General features: G+C 41.0%; 1 protein-coding gene across 2 annotated transcripts in view; it reads right to left on the minus strand.

Annotated features, from left to right (window-relative positions):
• Nucleotides 1-1056: 1056 nt before the first annotated feature.
• Slc35f5 (solute carrier family 35 member F5) overlaps nt 1057-20836 on the minus strand; it is a 35769-nt gene continuing 15989 nt past the window's right edge. Inside the window, exons 9-16 of one of the 2 annotated variants that reach the window (XM_059280543.1) lie at nt 20115-20202; nt 16542-16606; nt 13484-13588; nt 12799-12958; nt 10527-10617; nt 6312-6466; nt 5184-5277; nt 1057-2193 (exon numbers count right to left, since the gene is read on the minus strand). In XM_059280543.1, coding sequence (XP_059136526.1) covers nt 5202-5277; nt 6312-6466; nt 10527-10617; nt 12799-12958; nt 13484-13588; nt 16542-16606; nt 20115-20202 — 740 coding nt within the window. In that variant the 3' untranslated portion in view covers nt 1057-2193; nt 5184-5201. Of the gene's footprint in view, nt 2194-5183; nt 5278-6311; nt 6467-10526; nt 10618-12798; nt 12959-13483; nt 13589-16541; nt 16607-20114; nt 20203-20836 lie in introns of those variants that run through there. The other variant, XR_009383199.1, reaches the window with a different exon arrangement.

Here is a 20836-nt window from a genome sequence, read left to right on the forward strand (position 1 = left end):
TTTTATGTTGCATTTGTTTAACTCTGTGAAGCTGTGATACTTTGCCTGTCTAAAACACCTGATGGTCTAATAGAGTTGAACAGCCAATATTGAGGCAGGAGAAAGTATAGATGGGCTGGCAGGAGAGAGAATAAATAGAAGGAGAAATCTGGAAGAGAAAGAAGAGCAAGAGAACAAGAGGAGGAGGATGCTAGGAGCCAGCCACCCAGCCATTCAGCCAGCCATGGAGTAAGAAAAGGAAAAAAACCCAGAGGCAAAAGGTAGATGGGATAATTTAAGAAAAGCTGGCAAGATCAAGCCAAGCTAAGGCCAGGCATTTATAATTAAGAATAAACCTCCATGTGTGATTTATTTGGGAGTTGGGTGGCAGGCCGCAAAAAGAGCCAAAAGAGTAAAAATAATAATAATAATAATAACCAACAACAGTGGCCCCCAAGTGAAAAACACAGCTGTCTGCTATTTAAATTAACATAATACAGAGGACTCAGGACTAAGCAGAAGGACAGCTAACCTTCATTTTAGATTCAGGTCAACACCAGACCAATTTTACGAATGTGAACAGGATAAAGTGGAATACTATAAAAGGAATTTTTAAAAATGAGATTCATTAAGTGATTTGGAGAATAGTTCTTGTTCTTATTTAACTTGAAACAGGATTGGATTCTGACTACCCAGAATACAGAGAATCCTCAGATATGAGCTCACTAACAAGAAGCAATTCCAAAAGCACACATACTGTGAGTATGCTTAAGACCTCAATTTAGGAGTCACAGTTAGGAGTATTTTATATGTACTTTGAGATAGGTCTCACTATCCAAGGCTGGCCTTAAATTCACTAGGTATCCATGCATGATTTTGAGCTCCTGATCCTCCTGCCTCCACCGCCTAAGTGCTAGGATTACAGGTGTGCACCACTTCACTTGGTTTATGCAGGCTAGGAATGGAACCCAGGGCTTCATGTGCCAAGCAAGCACTCTACCAACTGAGATGAACTCCCAGCCCCATAATTTAATAGTGATAGACAAAAGAATCAAATATCATCTTTTCACCAAAGTATCTCCTTGCCTTTCTTTTTTATTTTAACCATTTACATTTACTTAGGAACGTAAGATTGTTTAAGGAAGCAGCACCCAGTTTTAGAGTAATTTATATGTGGAAAGAATACAAAATTACTTGATACATCTTTAATACACAAATACATATACAAACATTTTATTCTAATAATATTCTTTATCACTTCAATTTAAACCATTCCATTATGAAAATTTCTTAATTGAAGAGAGAATATTCCTTTAAAACTCTAAATTAAACAGAGCTTTCTCAACTAATGTATAGCCACACAGCCTGTAGAAGTATGTGATTTTCCAGTTTCCAATTCTTCCCCTTTAAAACTGTTACCGCTTGTCACCTTTTCTTTTTTCTTTCTTTCTTTCTTTTTTTTTTTCTTTTTTTTTTTTTTTTTTTTTGAGACAGGGTTTCTTTGTGTAGCTTTGGAACCTGTCCTGGAACTCACTCTGTAGCCCAGGCTGGCCTCAGACTCACAGAGATCCACCTGCCTCTGCCTGCCAAGTGCTGGGATTAAAGGCATGCGCCACCACCGCCCGGCTGGCTTGTCACATTTTTTAAGAAACAAGGCACCGAACACCAGGGAGGAATCACACAGGGAGTAATCACACAGGGAGTGCACTTGGACCAGATCTTTTCTCAAACATTTGTCCTCTAAAGCACCGCCCCCTTTGCATAAACATACTTGTTACATTAACTAGCATTTCTTCTGTGTGGTTATCTTACAATCTACAAAACTCAAAAAGATAATCTGCACCCACTGAAGACAATGCAGTTAGTGTCTGCCTGTCAGAATGCTCATCTACTCACTTAGGTGATTTCCTGGAAAGAGTCTTCCTCGGTCTGAATGAGCATTTTTAAGAGTCCCCAGAAAGATTTTCTTCCTTGATTAGTTCCAGTGATTTCATGAACTGAACTGATACATAAGGCAAGTTGGTCCTTTAGAGCAACTGGACTGCACACAACCTACATGGAACATCCTTCATTTTGGAAATGAAGAAAGCAGACATGAGGAGAATGTATTTAGAGTTTCAAAGAATTGAAACTGGTATTGTTCAGACTAGGCACTGAAACACTTCTACAAAGAACTTGCCAGATTGTCTCTTCACCGTAGAATGTTCCATTACACTAAAAACAAAAGGATAAGAAGACGGTTATTTATCATTTACATCATTTTACTTTTCTGTAGCAGAGAGAGTCTGAGAAGCAAATTTTCTTAATGTTGAAATACCCATTATACACAATATATCTATTTAGTAACTAGATACTTGATCTTGAGTTGAGAAGAATTCAGGACAGGGACAGCAAGATAGCTCAGGGGGAAAGGTGCTTGCCACTGAGTCTGATGACCTGAGTTCAATTTTTGGAACCTACATGTGGAAGGAGATCCAAGTCCCTCAAGTTAGCCTCTAACCTCCATGTACATGCTGTGGCAGTGCACATGAGTATGTGTGCACATGTACGCACACACAAACATGCATCAAGTAAATAAACATTAGAAAAATTAGGACAAGTTCCATGGCAACAGCAGGTCTGACACCACACTACGTAAGTTTTATTCCTGGCACAGTCTACCGTTACCCTATGGTGACAAAGCCTCCACTCAGCCTCTTCTAGTCTGTGCTACTTGATGGCGTCCCACCTTCTCTACTCGTCACCAGCTCATCTTTCTCTGGCTCTGGCTTTTCCAACCACTGAAACGCAGGCTGGTTTGCGGGGAAGGGGGTGTTGAATGTGACTCTGAGAGGGATGACGAGCACTCCACAGAAAGATAACCCATAAAAATGCGATGACATGAAGACACTCTAAATACCACCTTCACAGTTGTTTGTAAGCTACAGATTGTATTCTATTTGTGTGTCTGTCTGTGGGTGTGTACACACGAATGCAGTGTCTGAGGCCAGAAAGGTCATGAGATCCCTCAGCTGGAGTTAGAGGCAGTTGTGACCTGCCTGGTGTGTGTGTTAGGAACCAAGCTCAGCTCCTCTGCAAGAACCCCAAGCACTCTTAGCACCGAGTCATCTCTCCAGCCCTATTATTTTCAATTTAAAGATGGCACACCTGTTCCACAAGCCTCACTTAAAAGACAGCAGACAATAAAAGGCCATTTTCCTTAGGAGGAATAAACTACATGAACAAAGAGAACAAACAACAGCAATCAACTCTTGGGTGGCCATGAAGAATACAACCAAGAAAGGGTAAGGAAGTAACGGCTAGCAGGAATCGGGACATACCGAACAGAATGTCAGCTATGGGGTCAGGCTTCCCTGACAGAATGGAGAGCTATCCAAATGATGCAGCAACTGTACAGAAGTGGTGGGGAACTGCTGTTTGTTCTGTTGTTTTCTGTTTGATTGTTTGTTTGGTTGGTTTTTTGAGACATGATTTCATGTGGCCCAGGCTGGCCTCAAACTCACTATGTGGTGCAGGATGACCTTGATCGCTTCCTGCTTCGACTTCCCAAATTCTGGGTTTACATCGTGTGTCACCATGCCCCACCAGATGATAGAGAGGACAGAATGACATGGAATCAGGAGGCAAGCATGTGGTGTGGGAACAGAGATCCTCATCTACCTTAGTAAAAATGTTTGTCCACTGGAGATGCCTAAAGCTGGACAGACAAGCAACAGAGACATGAGCATAGTCTGTGAAGAGACTGGCAGGTCCATGAGAATCAGCCACAACTGGGGGTGACAGGCAGTTAACATTTGGCTCCACCCCTTCCTAAGGAACTATGGGAAGTTCATGGCTGCTGAGGAAAGGAGAGATGTTTTCTTCAGTGCTACAGCAGGTTGTTCATGCTGTTATAAAAATAACGCCTCACCCATGTTTCTATAAGGAAACTCAAGTTCACACACACACACATTTGCACACGGTAGGGAGGGAGAAGAGATGTGATACGTTCTAAAATATTTTATTTTTTATTTTTTCCTTTTTCTTTTTTTTAAGATTTATTTACTATGTATACAGTGTTCTGTCTGCAGGCCAGAAGAGGGTGCCAGATCTCATTACAGATGGTTGGGAGCCACCATGTGGTTGCTGGGAATTGAACTCAGGACCTCTAGAAGAACAGCCAGTGCTCTTAACCGCTGAGCCATCTCTCCAGCCCTTTTCTTTGTTTATAGAAAGAGTTTATCATTAGAAGAAATGATTTACATGAAGGAAAATAGAACAGAGGCTGAGATGACTCAGCTGGGAAAGTGAGAGCTGCACAAGCATGAGGACCTGAGCTCAGACCCTAGAACCCACAGGAAAGCCAGGCAGCACGGCAGCACACGCCTGGAATCCAGTGCTGGGAGGTGGAGTAGGAGGATTCCTGGGATTTGCTGGCCAGCCAGCCTAGCTGTATCAGTGAGCTCCAGGTTCAGGGAGAGACTGTTGAGAGTGATAAAGGAAGAGAACAGATATCAACTTCTGGCCAGAGGCCATACAGAAACACATGCACGCACACACACACACACACACACACACACACACACACACACACACACACAGAGAGAGAGAGAGAGAGAGAGAGAGAGAGAGAGAGAGAGAGAGAGAGAGAGAGAGAAAGAGAGAGAGAGAGAGAGAGAGAGAGAGAGGGAGTTCAAACTCACTGATCATCTAAGGAGAGGAAGGCACTGGTGTGACACTTGGAACTCAGCACCTGTAAGACTGCTCTAGCCCAACGCCACTTCCCAAACAAAGAAACAGGCTCAAAGAGGCCAAGAAGGTCCCAAAGTGTCACACAGCCAGCTGTGGAAGAACCTGGAGATCTGGAACCCAAGTGGTTTGACTCCAGGGGTTGGAGCACTTTGGGCCACCTCAAGCAACTCATTCTAGAAAATCTCCTGTAGGGGCAGGATGTGGTGGTGTTGCACATCTTTAATCCCAATACTCTGGAAGTAAGAGGCAGGGGATCTCTGTGAGTTTGGGTTAGTCTGGTCCACATAACAAGCTCCAGCCCAGCCAGGGCTACATAAAGAGATCTTGTCTCAAAATGGAAAGATGGAAGGGAGGGAGGAAGTGGGAGGGAGAGGGAGGGAGGGAGGCAGGCTGACCAGCCCCACATTTGAACATTCTGGAGACTAAGAACACCACAAAGCATTGTGTTTTGTGGTGTTTGCTCGAATACACACCTGGGCTACAGATGACTGCTAAGTAGCTCCATCCTCCTGAGAAACGCTGTGCATAGAAATGAGGCTCTCACACTGTTCACTGTCTTCTGGAACTCTAAAGAGAAGGCAACAGTTAAGAGAGCTTTAACCTCAGAAATAGCCTGCTACCCTGTGTGAAGCTGGGAGGTCAAGACACAGTTAGTGGCAGAACCAGCAATTTCCTTCATGGTTTTGAAGTGCAATACAAAAAGCCTTCTCTCTTAAAAAGAAACTTAGAAAAGGAAATGTAAGACAGTGCTAACACAGTCTATTATGAACCGCACCCAAGCCAAAGTTTTCTATATTTAAATTAATTACAGACTACCTGTGAACCAAAACATTTGCTTCCTAAACATTAGCAGTGAAGAAATTATCTCATCATCCAAAGAATTCACACGCATCTCTTTTTCCTTATACAACACAAACTATGTAATCCACTCTTTCAACAATTCCTGTCAAAATCCCTAGAGCCAGGCCACTGTGGTGATCCTCAGTACACTTAGCCATCGCTGTTGTTTTGTCTGTTGAGACAGGGTCTCCCTCTGTAGCCCAAGCTAGCCCCAATCTCAGAATCCTACTGGCCCTCCCTCTTGAGTTGCTGAGATTACAGGAAAACACAGCCACACCCACCTGCAGACATCGTTCTTTAAAAATCTATGCTGTGATCCCAGTGCTCAGAAGACTGAGGCCAGAGGATCAGGAGTTCAGGGCCAGGCAGGGTTACTAAGACTATATTTCAAAAACACAAACAAGGGCTGGGAGATGGCTTGGTTATTAATGCTTGCCTCACAAGCATACAGAGACACAAATTCAATCTAACCCATGTAAGATGGCCAGGCAAGACAGAAGCATCTGTAATCCCAGTGGTGGAAACAGGAGGGTCCCTGGGGCTCGCCACCGGCCAGCATAGTCAAAATGGTAAGGCTACCCAAACTAGCCAACACCAGTGAAACACTCAACAAACTAAGGTGGAGCTCAGGAAAAACATTTGACATGGACCTCTGGTCTCTCCTCATGCACGTGCACATACATGTAGGTGCATGCAGACACAAATGAATGAATGAATGCACACATACAAGCTTAAAACAATCTTTGTGGGATAAAACATACCTCTGAATTCGATGTTTTCTGCATATAAAGGCAAAAATTCTTCTGACCCCGACCATCACAGGATCCCAATTATTATAATGGCATAGGAGAGTAACAATAAAAAATGAAAAGAACACAGGGATAGCGCCTGCAAAAAATAACCAAGAAAACTGCACCTAAAACAAAAGATTCAAATAAAACCTCAAAATTATCATTAAGGCAATTTTTACCTTTATTACACATTAAAATACCAAGAAGACAGACTAAACACTGATAATATGTTATAAGGTATTATTATATAAAAGGATTTAGGACTTCACTTTATAATTCTACTTGCCTAAGTAACTAGTAGCAATAGTTACTGCTCTAAAGGAATGGGCAAAAGAAAAGCAATGAAAATCTGCCGATATTTGCAGATGCAGTGCCCAAGGTGGGGATGTCCACACATGGGGTTTCTGTCTCCAGCACCATGGTGCCCATTTCCTCTGTAATGGTCACTCCTGCTCACAAGTGTATTTTTCTTCCTCAGTTTCTAACACTATCTTCAAAATTTCAGATTTGAAAATAACCGTTATGTTATAGCTGTGTTAACAGTTACATCACAGTTCTTAGTGTTAAAACCAATTAAGACCCTTACAGACAACTTGTGCAAGCCTTTTTGAATAATTTGTAATAAATTCTAATTATTTATAATTTTAGTCTTTGTTTGTTTTGTTTTTAGACAGGATTTCTCGGTATAACAGCCCTGGCTGTCCGAGAACTTGATTTATAGACCAGGCTGGCCTCAAACTCACAGAGATCCGCCTGCCTCTGCCTCCCGAGTGCTGGGATTAAAGGCATGAGCCACCACCACCTGGCTATTACTTATAATTTTGAATATTTATTTACTTATTGTAGTCATGTGTATGTATATCTCTGCTGGTGTCAGCAGGAGCCAGAACATGGCATTTGTTTCTCTGCAGCTGGAGTTGCAGGTGACTGTGAGCAACCTGACATGGATGCTGGAATTTGAACTCAAATCCTTTGGAAGAGCAACAAGTGCTCTTAACCTCCAGCCCCACAAATTCAAATTATAACACTCAAAACTGGTTATTTCTCTATCAACAGATGAAAACATGCTCAGGATCATGTCCAGAGAGAGAGCTCAGCAGGTAAAGGCATCTGAAGCCCAGCCCGGAGACATGAGTTAATCCTTGGGACCCATACAGTAGAAAGAGAGAACCGACTCCTGGGGTCCTTCTCTGACGGCCACATATACACGATGACACAAATCCATGCACACACACGCACAAATGAGAAAAACGTTCAGAATTTACTTCTGACCAAGTGAACAGGAGCAGGCAAGAAGCCAGGCTTCAGCACTAAAGAGCCCTCTGATGCAACCCTTATGATCCTCTCATCCATCACCGATCAAGGTCCTCAAGAAACTGAAGATAATGAAATGTCATAAAGCTTAAAAGTCCATCCTTTGTGTTTAGAAGTTACCTTTAGTATCTAGATCTGACTAAAGCATCCAAAACAATTTTCCAAGCAGCCTGCACTGACTACTGAGGCTGATGAGGGACACAGTGGTGATCTGTTTTACAGAAGGAAATAGCCATTCCTGTTTGCTAAATGAGGAAAAAAACATTTGTCCTCTTCTGACAGTTACAAAGAAAAATAAAGGACAAAAGAGATGGCTCAATAAAGTGCTTGACTTCATAAGCATAAAAAATTAAATTTGATCCCCAGAATCCTAATAAATATTCTGGGTGATCCCCGGAACCCTAATAAAGAAACTTGGGAAAGGTGGTGCACTTGAAATCCTAGCACTTAGGAGGTGAAGCCACAAGGATCTCTGAGCCCACTGGCCAGTTAGTCTACTCAGAAAGCTCCAGGGCCCAAGAAGAGACAGTCTCAAAAATAGCTGGACAGCACCTTAGGAACAACACCCAATGCTGTCCTCTGCATGCACATACACACATGTGCACACATGTACTCATTCAAACATACACATGCACAGAAAAGAAAGGGAAAAAGGAGAGTTTTCATAGGGAAAACACCCTCTGCTGGAAAGCACACACTGGCCCATTAACACCACCATTAACAGAGAAAACAAAATAATCCTCCAACCTGATTTGCACAGTACATGCACACAGAGGTTCAGTGACCCACAGAACACCCAGGAATGAGTCCTCATTAAGAGAAACTGAGAAGCCCACAGTTAGCTATCAAAGTATTGATAAAATGTAACATTTTTTGGAATGATTACCAGAACATCTAATAATCTACAAATATCAGCAGCACAGAATTATTTTGTAACGATTTATTTATGTGTATATGTGTGTGCCTGAGTGTATGTGGGCCACACGTGTACAGGTGCTGGCAGAGACCAGAAGAGGGTGTTGGATCGCCTGCAGCTAGAGTTACAGGTGGTTGTGAGCTGCCTGATGGGAACCGAACCCAAGTCCTCTGTACAAGCAGTAAGTGCTCTTAACCACTGAGCCATCTCTTATCCCTACAGAACCATTTTAAATAAAAAATATACACATCACTGAGATTTTTTTTGCTTTTATCCATAAGGTACACAAAGACCTAAATAAAAATAGCACTAAAAATAAGGTTACTAGAACACACTAGAAACCTGCAGCTTTCAAATATTTCCATTTTCAAATTGCATTAAGCCAATACACATGTGCACAATATGATTACTTATGACTTAAAATATTCAAATTCCAAATGCAGAGTGAGTGGCTGTCTCCCTCCTGAAGCTTTAGGCAAAGGCACACCTCTCTCCTCTGCCCCCTTAGAAGCACTAAAGAAACTTTTTCCATAGGGTGAGGTAGCACACGCCTTTAATTCCAGCACTTGGAAGGCTAAGGCAGGTGGATCCCTGTGAGTTCAAGGCCAGCTTGATCAATGTAGTGTGTTTCAGACCAGCCAGGGTAATACAGTGAGACCCTATCTCAAGAAAAAAAAAAAAAGAAAAGAAAAGAAATTTGTAACTCATTGCTCGAAGCTGCAGTCAGAGATGCCTCAGAGTGTTACTTCTGCACCATAATTTATCATCAGAATCCCCATGGCCAGACCAGGACATGGTATAAGAGGTCAGGGACACCTTGGCTAACTGTGACAGAGCTGAGCATTCTCCTGGAGTTCACTTCGACAGCAGTGTTAGCACAGCGTTAAAGCAAGCACTGGTGCTGACCTGAGAAGCCAAGTCACTCACACTAGTGTGCTAGAGCAATCTCCTATTGCACACAATGGACCTATACCAAAGACACCTGGAACAAAGAGCTACTCAAAAACTACAAGCCCTGAATAAAGCCACTCCCCTTAACCTGGAAACTAATGGGAAAATATTGGAAGACCAAAATTAAGATTATCTGTTTCTTTTGAATTTTATATGTTATTTATTTATATAATTTACTTATTTATTTAGTGTGTATGCATGTGCATATGGGTATGGGTGTATGTACATTTGATATGTCATGACGATAGAGACCAGAACCTTGGCTGTTGTGGTGGTTTGAATGGGTATGGCCCCACAGACTCATGTGTTTGAATAGTTGGCCCATAGGGAGTGGTACTATTAGGTGTGGCCTTGTTGGAGGAAATGTGTCACTGTGGTGGTGGGCTTTGAGGTCACATATGATCAAGCTATGGCCAGTATGGGACACAGCTGTTTCTGCTGCCTGCATATCAAGATGTAGAACCCTCAGCTCCTTCTCCATCATTATGTCTGCCTGCATGCCAACATGAAGACAAAACTAAACCTCTCAAACCCCAGTGAAATGTTTTCCTTTCTAAGAGTTGTCATGGTCATGGTGTCTCTTCACAGCAATAGAAACCTAAAATGGCTGTCTTTCCTTAGGTGATGTTTTTTGAAAGAAAGTCATTTACTGGCTTAGCCCTGTGGGCTAGGCTGGCTGGTTAGTGACAGTGAACCCCAGGATTCCTCCTTTGTCCACCTCCCCAGCCCTGGGATTACAAGCATACAACACTACTCCGGGCTTTTTTTTTTAATATGGATTCTGGGGATCAAGGTCCAGTCCTCACACTTGCAGAGTCACTCTATGGACTGAGCCATCTCCTTAGCCCCTACTGTTTATGTTTCCATGTGGTGGAGTCCCTTTTAGAGGGAGAAGCATCAAGTCTTATCCATCCCTGCTTCCCGTACTATTAAACACACCCTTAACTGTCCCTGTGTCTGCTGTAGTAACGTTCCTAGGGCATCACAGGAAGAGCCTGGCTTACCTTTTGCATGCACATGTCGGCTATGATGGAGAGAGGTATTGTAAGGCTTAGTGCAAGTGTGCCTATCAACGATGAGGTAAGAAAGCAGCCCCTGAAAAGAAGAAAGGAAACATAATTTCTATATTAAAAACATTTTTTAAAATGCCATGGAATAAATTGAACCAAGATGTCCTATCCTATAATACGTGCCTGAGAGATCCCAAGCAGAGTTGTGAAAGCTGAGTATGGACAGAGATACAAAAAATAATAGTTACTAAAATGACTCCAAAGTTTGTCCTCTACTCTTTAGAAATACAAACATGGAATTATACAGTGTTCTGGGTGCTTTATACTATTTTTGAAATCTGTTTGCCTATATTATTCAACTTTGGATATATAGATTATATTTCATTAATTTAAAAATTACTGAGCAGAGTTTTTAGTTTTTTGATGATACCTAACAAAACCACATTACCTTTCTTTAGATTTTAAAAACTAATTTTTAATTATGTGAATAAGGGTGGGTCTGTACATGTGAATGCAGTGTTCTTAGGGACCAGAAGAGGATGTAGGATCCCTCTGAAGCTGGAGTGAGGCAGGGGTAAGCTTCCTAACATGGATGCTGAGAAGTGAATTTAGGTCCTTCGCAAGACCAGCATGCACTCTTAAAGACGGAGACATCTCTCTAGCTCCCAAACAGAATTATTAAAATTGAAATCACACACAAACTTTTAGAAACTGATAAGCCTGTGCCACAAGGCCCAGCTCTCTGAAAACTTCAATGTGATAGAAACAGTATAAGACTATAATGGAAGTCTCACACACTCCATATGGGATACTGTGTTCCAACTTATTTTAAACTTATTGTCATTAAGTGAGAAAAATTCTAACATATTATAGTATGCTAGCATCCCAAGTTAACCCATTCATGATTTCTACATCTGACTCATTCATTTGTAAAGCTCTGAATATAAATGTAACAACAACAAAAAGCCTGTGAACAACCAAATATTCCCAAGGTCCCTACGTAAGCAACACCCCTGGAGTCACACTAAGAATCAGTGAATTCTTACATCTCACACAAACATATGATGTCCACTAGTCCATGGCTACTTTCAATTGTATAACACTAGGCTTTATATATTCACTTGTACATGTTCATGTGTGTGCATATGCACTCAGGTGTATGTACCCATGTGTGCATGTATAGGCCAGAGGTCAACATTCACCGTCTGTTTTACTCTTCACCTTATTTCGAGATTAGTTCTCTCACTGAACCTCGGTCACTGATTCAGCTAGACTGGCTGGCTAGTGAGTTCCATGGCTCTTCCCATCACTGTGCTCCCATGTTAGTGTTAGAGATGCACGACACCTTGCTTAGATATCTAAGCTCAGACCCTCATGTTTGTGCAGCAAGAACCTTATCAACTGAGCTATCATCCCAGCCCCCAACACTATACTTTAAAAGAAATCTTTTACTGATTGATAATTTCATATATGTAAACCAACTCCTTGAAAGCATTTTTACAAATTTAAACAATTTGTATTGTCCTAGTTGGCTTCAGCTCTCAACTTAACATAGCCTAGAGCAGTGGTTCTAACCTTCCTAATGCTGCAAACCTTTAATACAGTCCCTCATGTTGTGGTGACCCCAACCATAAAATTATTTCGTTACTACGTCATTAACTGTAACCTTGGTACTGTTATGGATCGTAATGTAAATATCTGATATGTAGGATATCTGACATGTGACCCCTGTGAAAGGGTCGTTTGGACCTCCAAAGGGGTCATGACCCACAGGTGGAGAACCACTAGCCTAGAGTCATCTGAGGAAGTCTCAACTGAGGGATTGGTTGGCCTGTGTTATGTCTGTTAAGATTGTCTTAATTGATGATTAATGTGAGCGGGCCTGCCCTGACTTCCCTCAGTGATGGACTGTGACCTGGAAGTGTTAGCCAAGAAACTCTCTCCTCCCCTAAGTCACTTTTGGTCAGAGTGTTTAGCACAGCAGCAGGAAGGAGACCAGAACAGTATTAGTTCACATAGTTATATTCACTCATTTATTAAACAAACACTTTTGAGTTTCTTTCTATGTATCCTCTTTGTGATGGACCCACAAAAGTTAAAATCACAATCCTTGCTCTATCAGAATAAATATATTCAACTACAAGTACCCGTGTGCAAGAGAAGCACACAGAAGGGACCCTCAGAACTCAGAAGACACAGAAATGTCCCAACTACTCCTAAGGCAACAAACTGACAACAAATGAAGTGCAGAAGTAACAGCACCTACCACAACCAAAGAAACTCTGAAAGAACTGTTCCGACGAGGCCATTGATAACGATACACAAAAGTACCACTTTATTGGGAAACTCGAAGTCCTCAAAGCCAGTATAATGAAGTAGAAAGAACCCCGGCCATAAGAGCAGCAGATTAAACAGACCTACAAAACCTGAGTGTAGAAGAGACACAGGGTTAAAATCATGACTGATTTCAATTTTCCAGACTTGATAATACTATTAGAAACAGATCTCACAAAGGGCTTCAGTGGCTTACTTAACTGGAACTTGTGTTGGTTTGAAGATTAGTTCTACAAACCGCTCAATTCCAGGAAAAAACAGCATCAGCACCTGGCGACTGGCGACTGCGCTTTGGCTGGGCAGATGGCGCAGTCAGTCAAGTGCTCGCTGCTCAAACATGAGTGCAGTCTCAGCACACAGGTGTGCTCACTTCTACCCTCAGCTCTGGGGACACGCAGACATGGCTCTCTAGGACCCAGTGGCCAGCTAGTCTGGCTGAACCGTGAGGCCCAGAAGGTTCAGTGAGAGACCTTGGAATCCACAATATTTCCAAGAAAATAAAAATAAATAAATAAAAATCATATGGAAGAGGAAAAAGGCCTCCACAGTCTCTCAAAAAATAACCTATATATTTACAATTTCAAGTAAATAGCCTAAAAGGTTAGACATATACTTGCCAAAGAACATTGGAATATCCAATTTATCTTCTCTGTCTACCTTTCTCTTGATCATCACAATGTAGACAGCATAGAGCATCGCTCCAGCAAGGGACCAAATGGAACCTGTAAAAACCAATACATGATTTAAGCTCTTCTATTCATTCATGAACTCATTCAACATACATTACTACATATATTAGAGTCTAATAATACATTGAATACTAAATTAAGAAATGAGAATGCAAAAATGAAAAAAAACTAACTCATTCCATCCAGCTCCTCCTGTAGGATAGGAAGGAACTGAATGGATAAATAAATTTATACAAAAGCATTTGCCTTAGTGACCTAACTGAACACCCACAATGAAAGTCAGATAAGTAACATTTTGTCTTTAATTTTGAAACATGCACTTACTTTTCTCTACATCAGTGGTTCTCAACCTTCCTAATGCTGTGTCCACTAATACAGTTCCTTATGTTGTGGTGTCCTCCAACCATAAAGTTATTTTCATTGCTACTTCATAGCTATAAGTTTGCTACTGTTATGTATCATAATGTAAATATCTATGTTTTCTGAGGATCTTAGGTGACCTCTGTGAAAGGGTCATTCCCAAAGGGTTGAGAAACCCATAGGTTAAGAACCACGGCTCTACAGGAACCATTTTGACACAGGCTTCTCTCCATCTCTAAGCCATTGTTGACCTTATTCTTCCCATCCCTCCATATGGATTTCCAGATACTCTACCACCACATCCATAAGGCCACACCTCTTCCACCCAGCATCCTTTCTACTCTGCCAAATTTCCATTTATTTCTCTTCTGTTAGACAATAGAAAGTCTACTAATATTAAATATGGTATTATGGGTTGGGAGATGGCCCAGTGGGCAAAGCACTTGCCACACAAATATGAGGACATGAGTTTGAATTCCCATGACCCACATCAAGTCAGCCATGGAAGTACATGCATCTGTAATCCCAGCACGCCTGCAATGAGATGGGAGGCAGAGACAAGAGAATCCTAGGAAGTTTACAAGCCAGCAGCCAGGCACACAGTGCAAATAACAAAAGACCCCTTCTCAAACAAGGTGGAAATCAAGGACCAACACTTGAGGTTGCCCTCTGACCTCCACACAAGCATGGTGTCTCATGTGCACCTATATTAACACACTCACGTGTACACATACACATACCATATATCCACACAAAGATAAAAAAAGTCATTAATTTATTCTCTAGTGGCTTTGTTTTATAATTCCTGTATCTTATTTTAAACCAGGAACTGTTTGAAAACTACAAGCACATAATGTTTTCTTATAATTGGTTGATAATGTGCAATATAATATGAAGCTCACAGTGTGTGACTAATTCCTGTCTTCATTAACTCGTGCTCAACAACCCTTAAGTAAGTCTTCATAAACAATTACCAATGCACCAAGTGACCACTCAATACTTTAATCTAGTCAAAGAACAATATTTATTAACTCTATTTTTTATTATTATCAAAAATTTTTAAGGCCTGTCAACAAAATCTTACAAAATATATATTATGGGTTTTTTTGTTCGGGGTTTTTTGTGGTTGTTGTTTGTTTGTCTGTTTGCATTTTTGGTTTTTCAAGACAAGATTTCTCTGTGTAGTCCTGTCTGTCCTGGAACTTGTTCTGCAGACCAGGCTGGCCTCAAACTCAAAATCCTCCTGCCTCTACCTCCCAAGTGCTGGGATTAAAGGCATACACCACTGCCACGGCCACTGCCGCCTAGAGAAATTAACTAAGTTGGGCTCTGCCTTTGTTTTTGCTAAATCCAGGCAGTAGATAAAAATTAAATGTTGGCCAGGCGGTGGTGGCGCACGCCTTTAATCCCAGCACTCGGGAGGCAGAGCCAGGTGAATCTCTGTGAGTTCGAGGCCAGTCTGGGCTACCAAGTGAGTTCCAGGAAAGGCGCAAAGCTACACAGAGAAACCCTGTCTTGAAAAACCAAAAAAAAAAAAAAAAAAAAATTAAATGTTTACTATAATAGTAACAAGACAAGGAACAAGACTGGATGAGAAAATTAATGAGTAAGACAACAGGATATTTCTATATCCTCACAGTATCTCCCCACAAGATGCTTGTTACTTCAACAACTAGTCACCTCGCCCTGGTGCTCCCAGACAGACACTACTTTAATACCGACATCACTAGCAAAAGGTTAAAGCAATGTCATGGGTCTTCAGAGAAGGCACCAACACCAATCAGATCAGGAAATATTACTGTCGTGGTATTACTACCAATCTGTACAACACCAATTTAACTAGAAAGAATTCTAGATGAACCCCAACTAGAATGGAGAAACACTGTACAAGACAAAAACGCTGTACCCTTCCTTAGTGTCAAACTCACAGAAGACAAGGAAGACTGCATTAGGATTCCTACTGAAGGGACTTTAGAGGAACAAGACAACCAAATGCAAATCAATAAAAGATCTCAGGCCATTATGGGAAAGATGGTTACATTAAGGATGGGTCTATAGCCCATACTATCAAAATTAAGTGTTCACTGTAGTAGTCACTGCTCATGAAAGATACAAAAGTGAATGAGAAAATTAGTAGGTAACATTCATTCCTGATTTCTATAATTGCTTTCTAGTTATGTAAGTTAAAATGTTGGGAGACTCTGGGTGAAGGTCATATAACAGCCTCTTTTTTGTTTTTATTTTTGTTTTTTAAGCATCACTTCCAAAGGGAAAGTTCAATTAAAACACAAATTTTTAAAGACTCTTGTTATTGGGTCAGTATAATGGCTTAGTCGGAAGAGTGTTTGTTTCCAAGCCTGGAACCTGAGTTCAATCCCTGGCGACCACAGTGAAAGGAAAGATTTGATTCTTACAGATTATCCTCTGACTTCCACACATAAGACGTGTCACATGCACGTGAGCACACACACACACACACACACACACACACACACACACACACACAAGTAAATGTAATAAAACTAAGTGCCTGTTAGTGACATGCTGTGTGTGCATGTATCTGCATGCAGAGCAGTATGCACAAAGCTTGCCTGAATGCCCTAGAAGAGCACAGTCACGTTCTTACCTATTGTGTCTCTTCCAGCAGACTTTTCAGACCCCGACAGATTCACCAGCACCACGCCTCCAATGCTGTGAGAGTAACATCCATTACTGATGAGCAATAATAAGCAAAAGACTAATCATCTAGATAAGAACTAAGAGCTCATCTTAGCTTTGGGTAACTGAGAATTTGGTGACTTTACTGATGAGTGCTCATGAGCTCATCAGCACAGTCCAGGAGAGTGCTGCACTGACAGTTAATCCTCACAAATGCACACTCATGGCTTATAGGGAAGGAATTCATGAAGAGGTGAAGTAACTTGACCAAGACCACATGACAGGGCTGGAACACAGGCAGCTTGTCCTCAAAGCCCAACATGCTTACATGCTACTGTCTTAATTATGGAAAAGATAACTTGTCGTCCCTTTGCCGAGCCTTCTTTCAAAGAGAAATAAGCCAGTTCCACATAAAGCTAGCGATGGCACTTTTTGTGCAAGTGAAACCTAAATAAACAGCAAGGCTGTTCTTTCACATCTGATGAGTCCGTTAACCCCAGGATTTTAATGGACCAAAAGACGACCGAAGGCTGTGGAGAAGTCAGGCCACTGATTCAACTGACTGTCACTGCTGAGCACCTAGAAGGAGCAAAGCAATGTGTCCCAGGGGACAAGATGGGTGTGTTCCTCTTCAAGGAACTTGCTTGGCCTTTCTACTTCCGGGTAGCTTATTAGTTGTGTATATTTTTTCAACACACAGAAATGCTGCAAATTTAGAAGACAGTCCAAGTCTCTTGCCTACTGATCAAAGAGACTCGGCACATTTGAGAAGCAGTATGGAAAAAGACTATGTTTCCCCTTATGGAACCATGTAATTAGAAGCAAACAGAATAGTCCTTACACTGGATCCTCCTACTCTCCTGCTATGATCATTGTTTGGATTAGAGTCAGCTGTTGTTTACTGAGTTCCCACAATATAACAGAAACCAGCTCATTTCCATTCAGAGGATGATGCCATGATGGTGCCTAAATAGACTGAGCACACGTTCTTAGAACCAGTTTACAAGTTTGACCTCATCCATCCGCATAACAGACCTATGAGACAAATTCCACTGTGATCCTCAGTTTACAGAAGAGGAAACAGGCAAAGAGATTTTAAAATAATGTGTAAGATCTCAAAACTAGTCATGGAGGTGGGACTGGATCACAGACAGCAGAATGTGATTTCTGAACTTTCATCAGATTTCTTTCAAGGCTGTAGCTATATCAAAGTCTATGCATGATCACAAAAATTCAATCTCATTGTTTAAGGACAATTCAGTACAAAGTAAGTATTAAATAGTGTTTATTGGAGTATTCTCAAGAGTGAAATTACACAAGAAAATTAAAATCAATTACCCTAAACTATAGTGATTTTTTTAAAGCACACAAAGTACTTTAGACTTGTGGCCATGTGGTTTCTCTTACAACTCTGCTGCCCCATAGCAGCCACAGATGATAAGCAAATGAATGAAAATGATTATGTCTCGATAAAACTTTATTTATAAAAACTGGCAGGCAGCTGACGTTAGTTTCCTAGTCCTCATTCTCAACCTACTTTTACAAGAATATTCTGTCACAACACTTGCAAACTCAACATTTTATATCCATTCCCTTCTTTATCAAACCTTTCTTTATTACATGGTACTAAGAAAAGTTAAAAACCAGCATCTATATTTCAGGTAAAGTTTAATAAAACCTTATTTACTTCCCCAACACAAATGTATTATATTTCCAAAATGCAAAAACATGTTTGGTTAAAACATTAGTCAAGCATACAAAAGAATATATCCCTGGTAGTTATAAAGACTAAATATAAATCAGTTGGGTCAGCCAGAGTGTCACTGAAACAGTCTTGATCAGCTTTCCCTTGTGTCTAAAAGCTGTAACACAGAATATAAGAAGAGCGACCAGTCATCTACAATTGCCAAGTGCTAGTCCCTCAGATACTTTCCAGACACAAAGCAGAACAGTTCTAGTCCTCTCTGCTGGACCAGAGCTTAGGGGAAGCAACAGAACTCTGACTCGGTCTCAGCTGCTGCTATGAAAGTCTCATCATTAAGTGCTTCTGTTACCCTCTTTGCTCTCTCGTTTTCCAAAAAGAGCTGCTTTGTCAAACTAAAGCATCTCCTTTGAGTACTGTCTACGGGAAAAGCTAGGCTCTTGGCAACACACAGAATCTGAAGTCAAGTTTCAGCCTTTAAAGGTTTACAGCCCAGCAGAGAAGACAAGAAAAACAAGCTCACAGTTACATATGAAAGACTGAATGTAGTTATTGACAATGTGGCTGCTGTGCCCTCAGATAAAACTGCCAAATGAATTAAACAGAAAGTAAGTGAAAAATCACTGCAGGCTAAGATAACTGGAGAAGATCCAATTCGATTTCTAGAAGAAAGGGACAAATAAAAGCCAACATAAAAAGAGGACTTGTGTCAAGAAAAGGAGATAGACAACTGATGATTACGTTGGAACATTACTGTTAAATGTGAAAGTTAGTTCAATACTTAGTAATTTTTCAGTCAATGAGAACCAGTGGATGAGAACCATAGCTGTCCTGGGACCTTTCCCTCCAGTTACCCTAATTTGACCCAGGGCTAAACAGCATCATGTCCATGGGAAGCCATCCTTTGCCTCATCTTTCTTTGCTTATGTATTATAACATAAATTGTTTCAACATCATATTTTAAAGACTTTATTATTTGTTTATGTCTTCATAAGTGTATGAGTGCATGTGTATAAAAATATGCATGCTTGTGTATGCGCAATGAAAGGCCAGATGAGGATGTTGGATCTGTCAGAGAAATGTTGTGAAATATTATTTTAACTAGGCAAAGATGTCTTACATTTGTTTATGCTGTGGAATATTTAACTGTGTAAAGGTGTGTTACATTTGTTTGTGCTGCGTTTGTTTAACAATGCAAGTATGTGTGTTTATTATGTAAAGATGTTGTTTCACCTTGCCTGCCTAAGGCACCTGATTGGTCTAAATAAAGAGCTGAACATCCAATAGCTAGGCAGAGAAAGGGTAGGTGGGGCTACCAGGCAGAAAGAATAAATAGGAGAAATCTAGGCTCAAGAGAAGAAGAGAAAAGAGAATGAGGAGAAAGGGAGACACACCCAGGGCAAGAAGCCAGGCAGCACCAGCCAGACACGAGAAGCAGTGAAAGTAAGATATACAGAAGGAAAGAAAAAGTAGAAAACAAACAAACAAACAAACAAATAAATAAATAAATAACCCAAAGCAAAGGTAGAAGAAGAGAAACAGGTTAATTTAAGTTAAAAGAACTAGCCAGAAATGAGCCTAAGATAGGCCGAGCGTTCCTAACTAATAATACATCTCTGTGTCATGATTTGGGAGCTAGTTGGTGACCCAAAAGAAAAAGCCTAGTACAAGAGAACACATTACAGGCTTTGTGGACTAGCCAGTTTGCTGCATGGCTGTTTAAATCTGACTCCCAGTCTTCATGATTGTCCAAGCAAGCTCTCTTAACTGCTGAGCCATCTTCCTGGATCTAAAATCTTATTTCTGAGCAGAACAAACTAGCATATGTTATATTCTTACCTTAAAATTACAGCTAACAGCTTAGAGAGGGTAAATCTGTCTCCACTGTTACTCGGAAATACAGCTGCAAGGATTAAAGTAAAAAGTCCTACAGGGAGGAAGAAAAAGGCAGAAGCTGATAAGTTTACTTCTACCACCAATACCGAGGGCGACATGAGCAAGTCACATATATAACTTTTAAGCTAATTGTTTTGCTCTTTTCAAACAATTAATACTGCATTTACTTAAGTGGAAATGTCCAAAGGTCAGATTAAGAAGAGCTTCTAAACTAAGCCACCTCTATTCTAGCAGTACAGATAAGGGTAGGCCTACTTATTTTTACACTGTAAGTACTAAGTTGAGCCTGCAGAGTAACACTGACCTCATCAGTCACGTCTGTGTTCTAAGTTATCTCTACAGCTTCAAAAATACTTCACTTAGCTTCCAGATTTGGAAGGTGAGTCAATGTAAAAAAATAAAACACCTACTAGAGTGCAAATTTTAGATATGAAATAAGCAGTGGCATTTAGCCAAAAGGATCTAGAAAAAGATCTCTGAAAAGGAAATATGCAGGAAAAGACTACCATAAAGGGAGGCTAGGCCTAGAAAACCGTCACACACTGCAGAATAAAACCACAGAGGGCTGGGTGTGGTGGTGCACACCTTTAATCCCAGCACTTGGGAGTAGGAGTAGGGGGATCTCTGAGTTGGAGGCCAGCTGGCCTACTAAGTGAGTACCAGAA

Source organism: Peromyscus eremicus, chromosome 15 (assembly GCF_949786415.1).
Source record: "Peromyscus eremicus chromosome 15, PerEre_H2_v1, whole genome shotgun sequence".
In the NCBI taxonomy this organism is placed as follows: Eukaryota; Metazoa; Chordata; class Mammalia; order Rodentia; family Cricetidae; genus Peromyscus; species Peromyscus eremicus.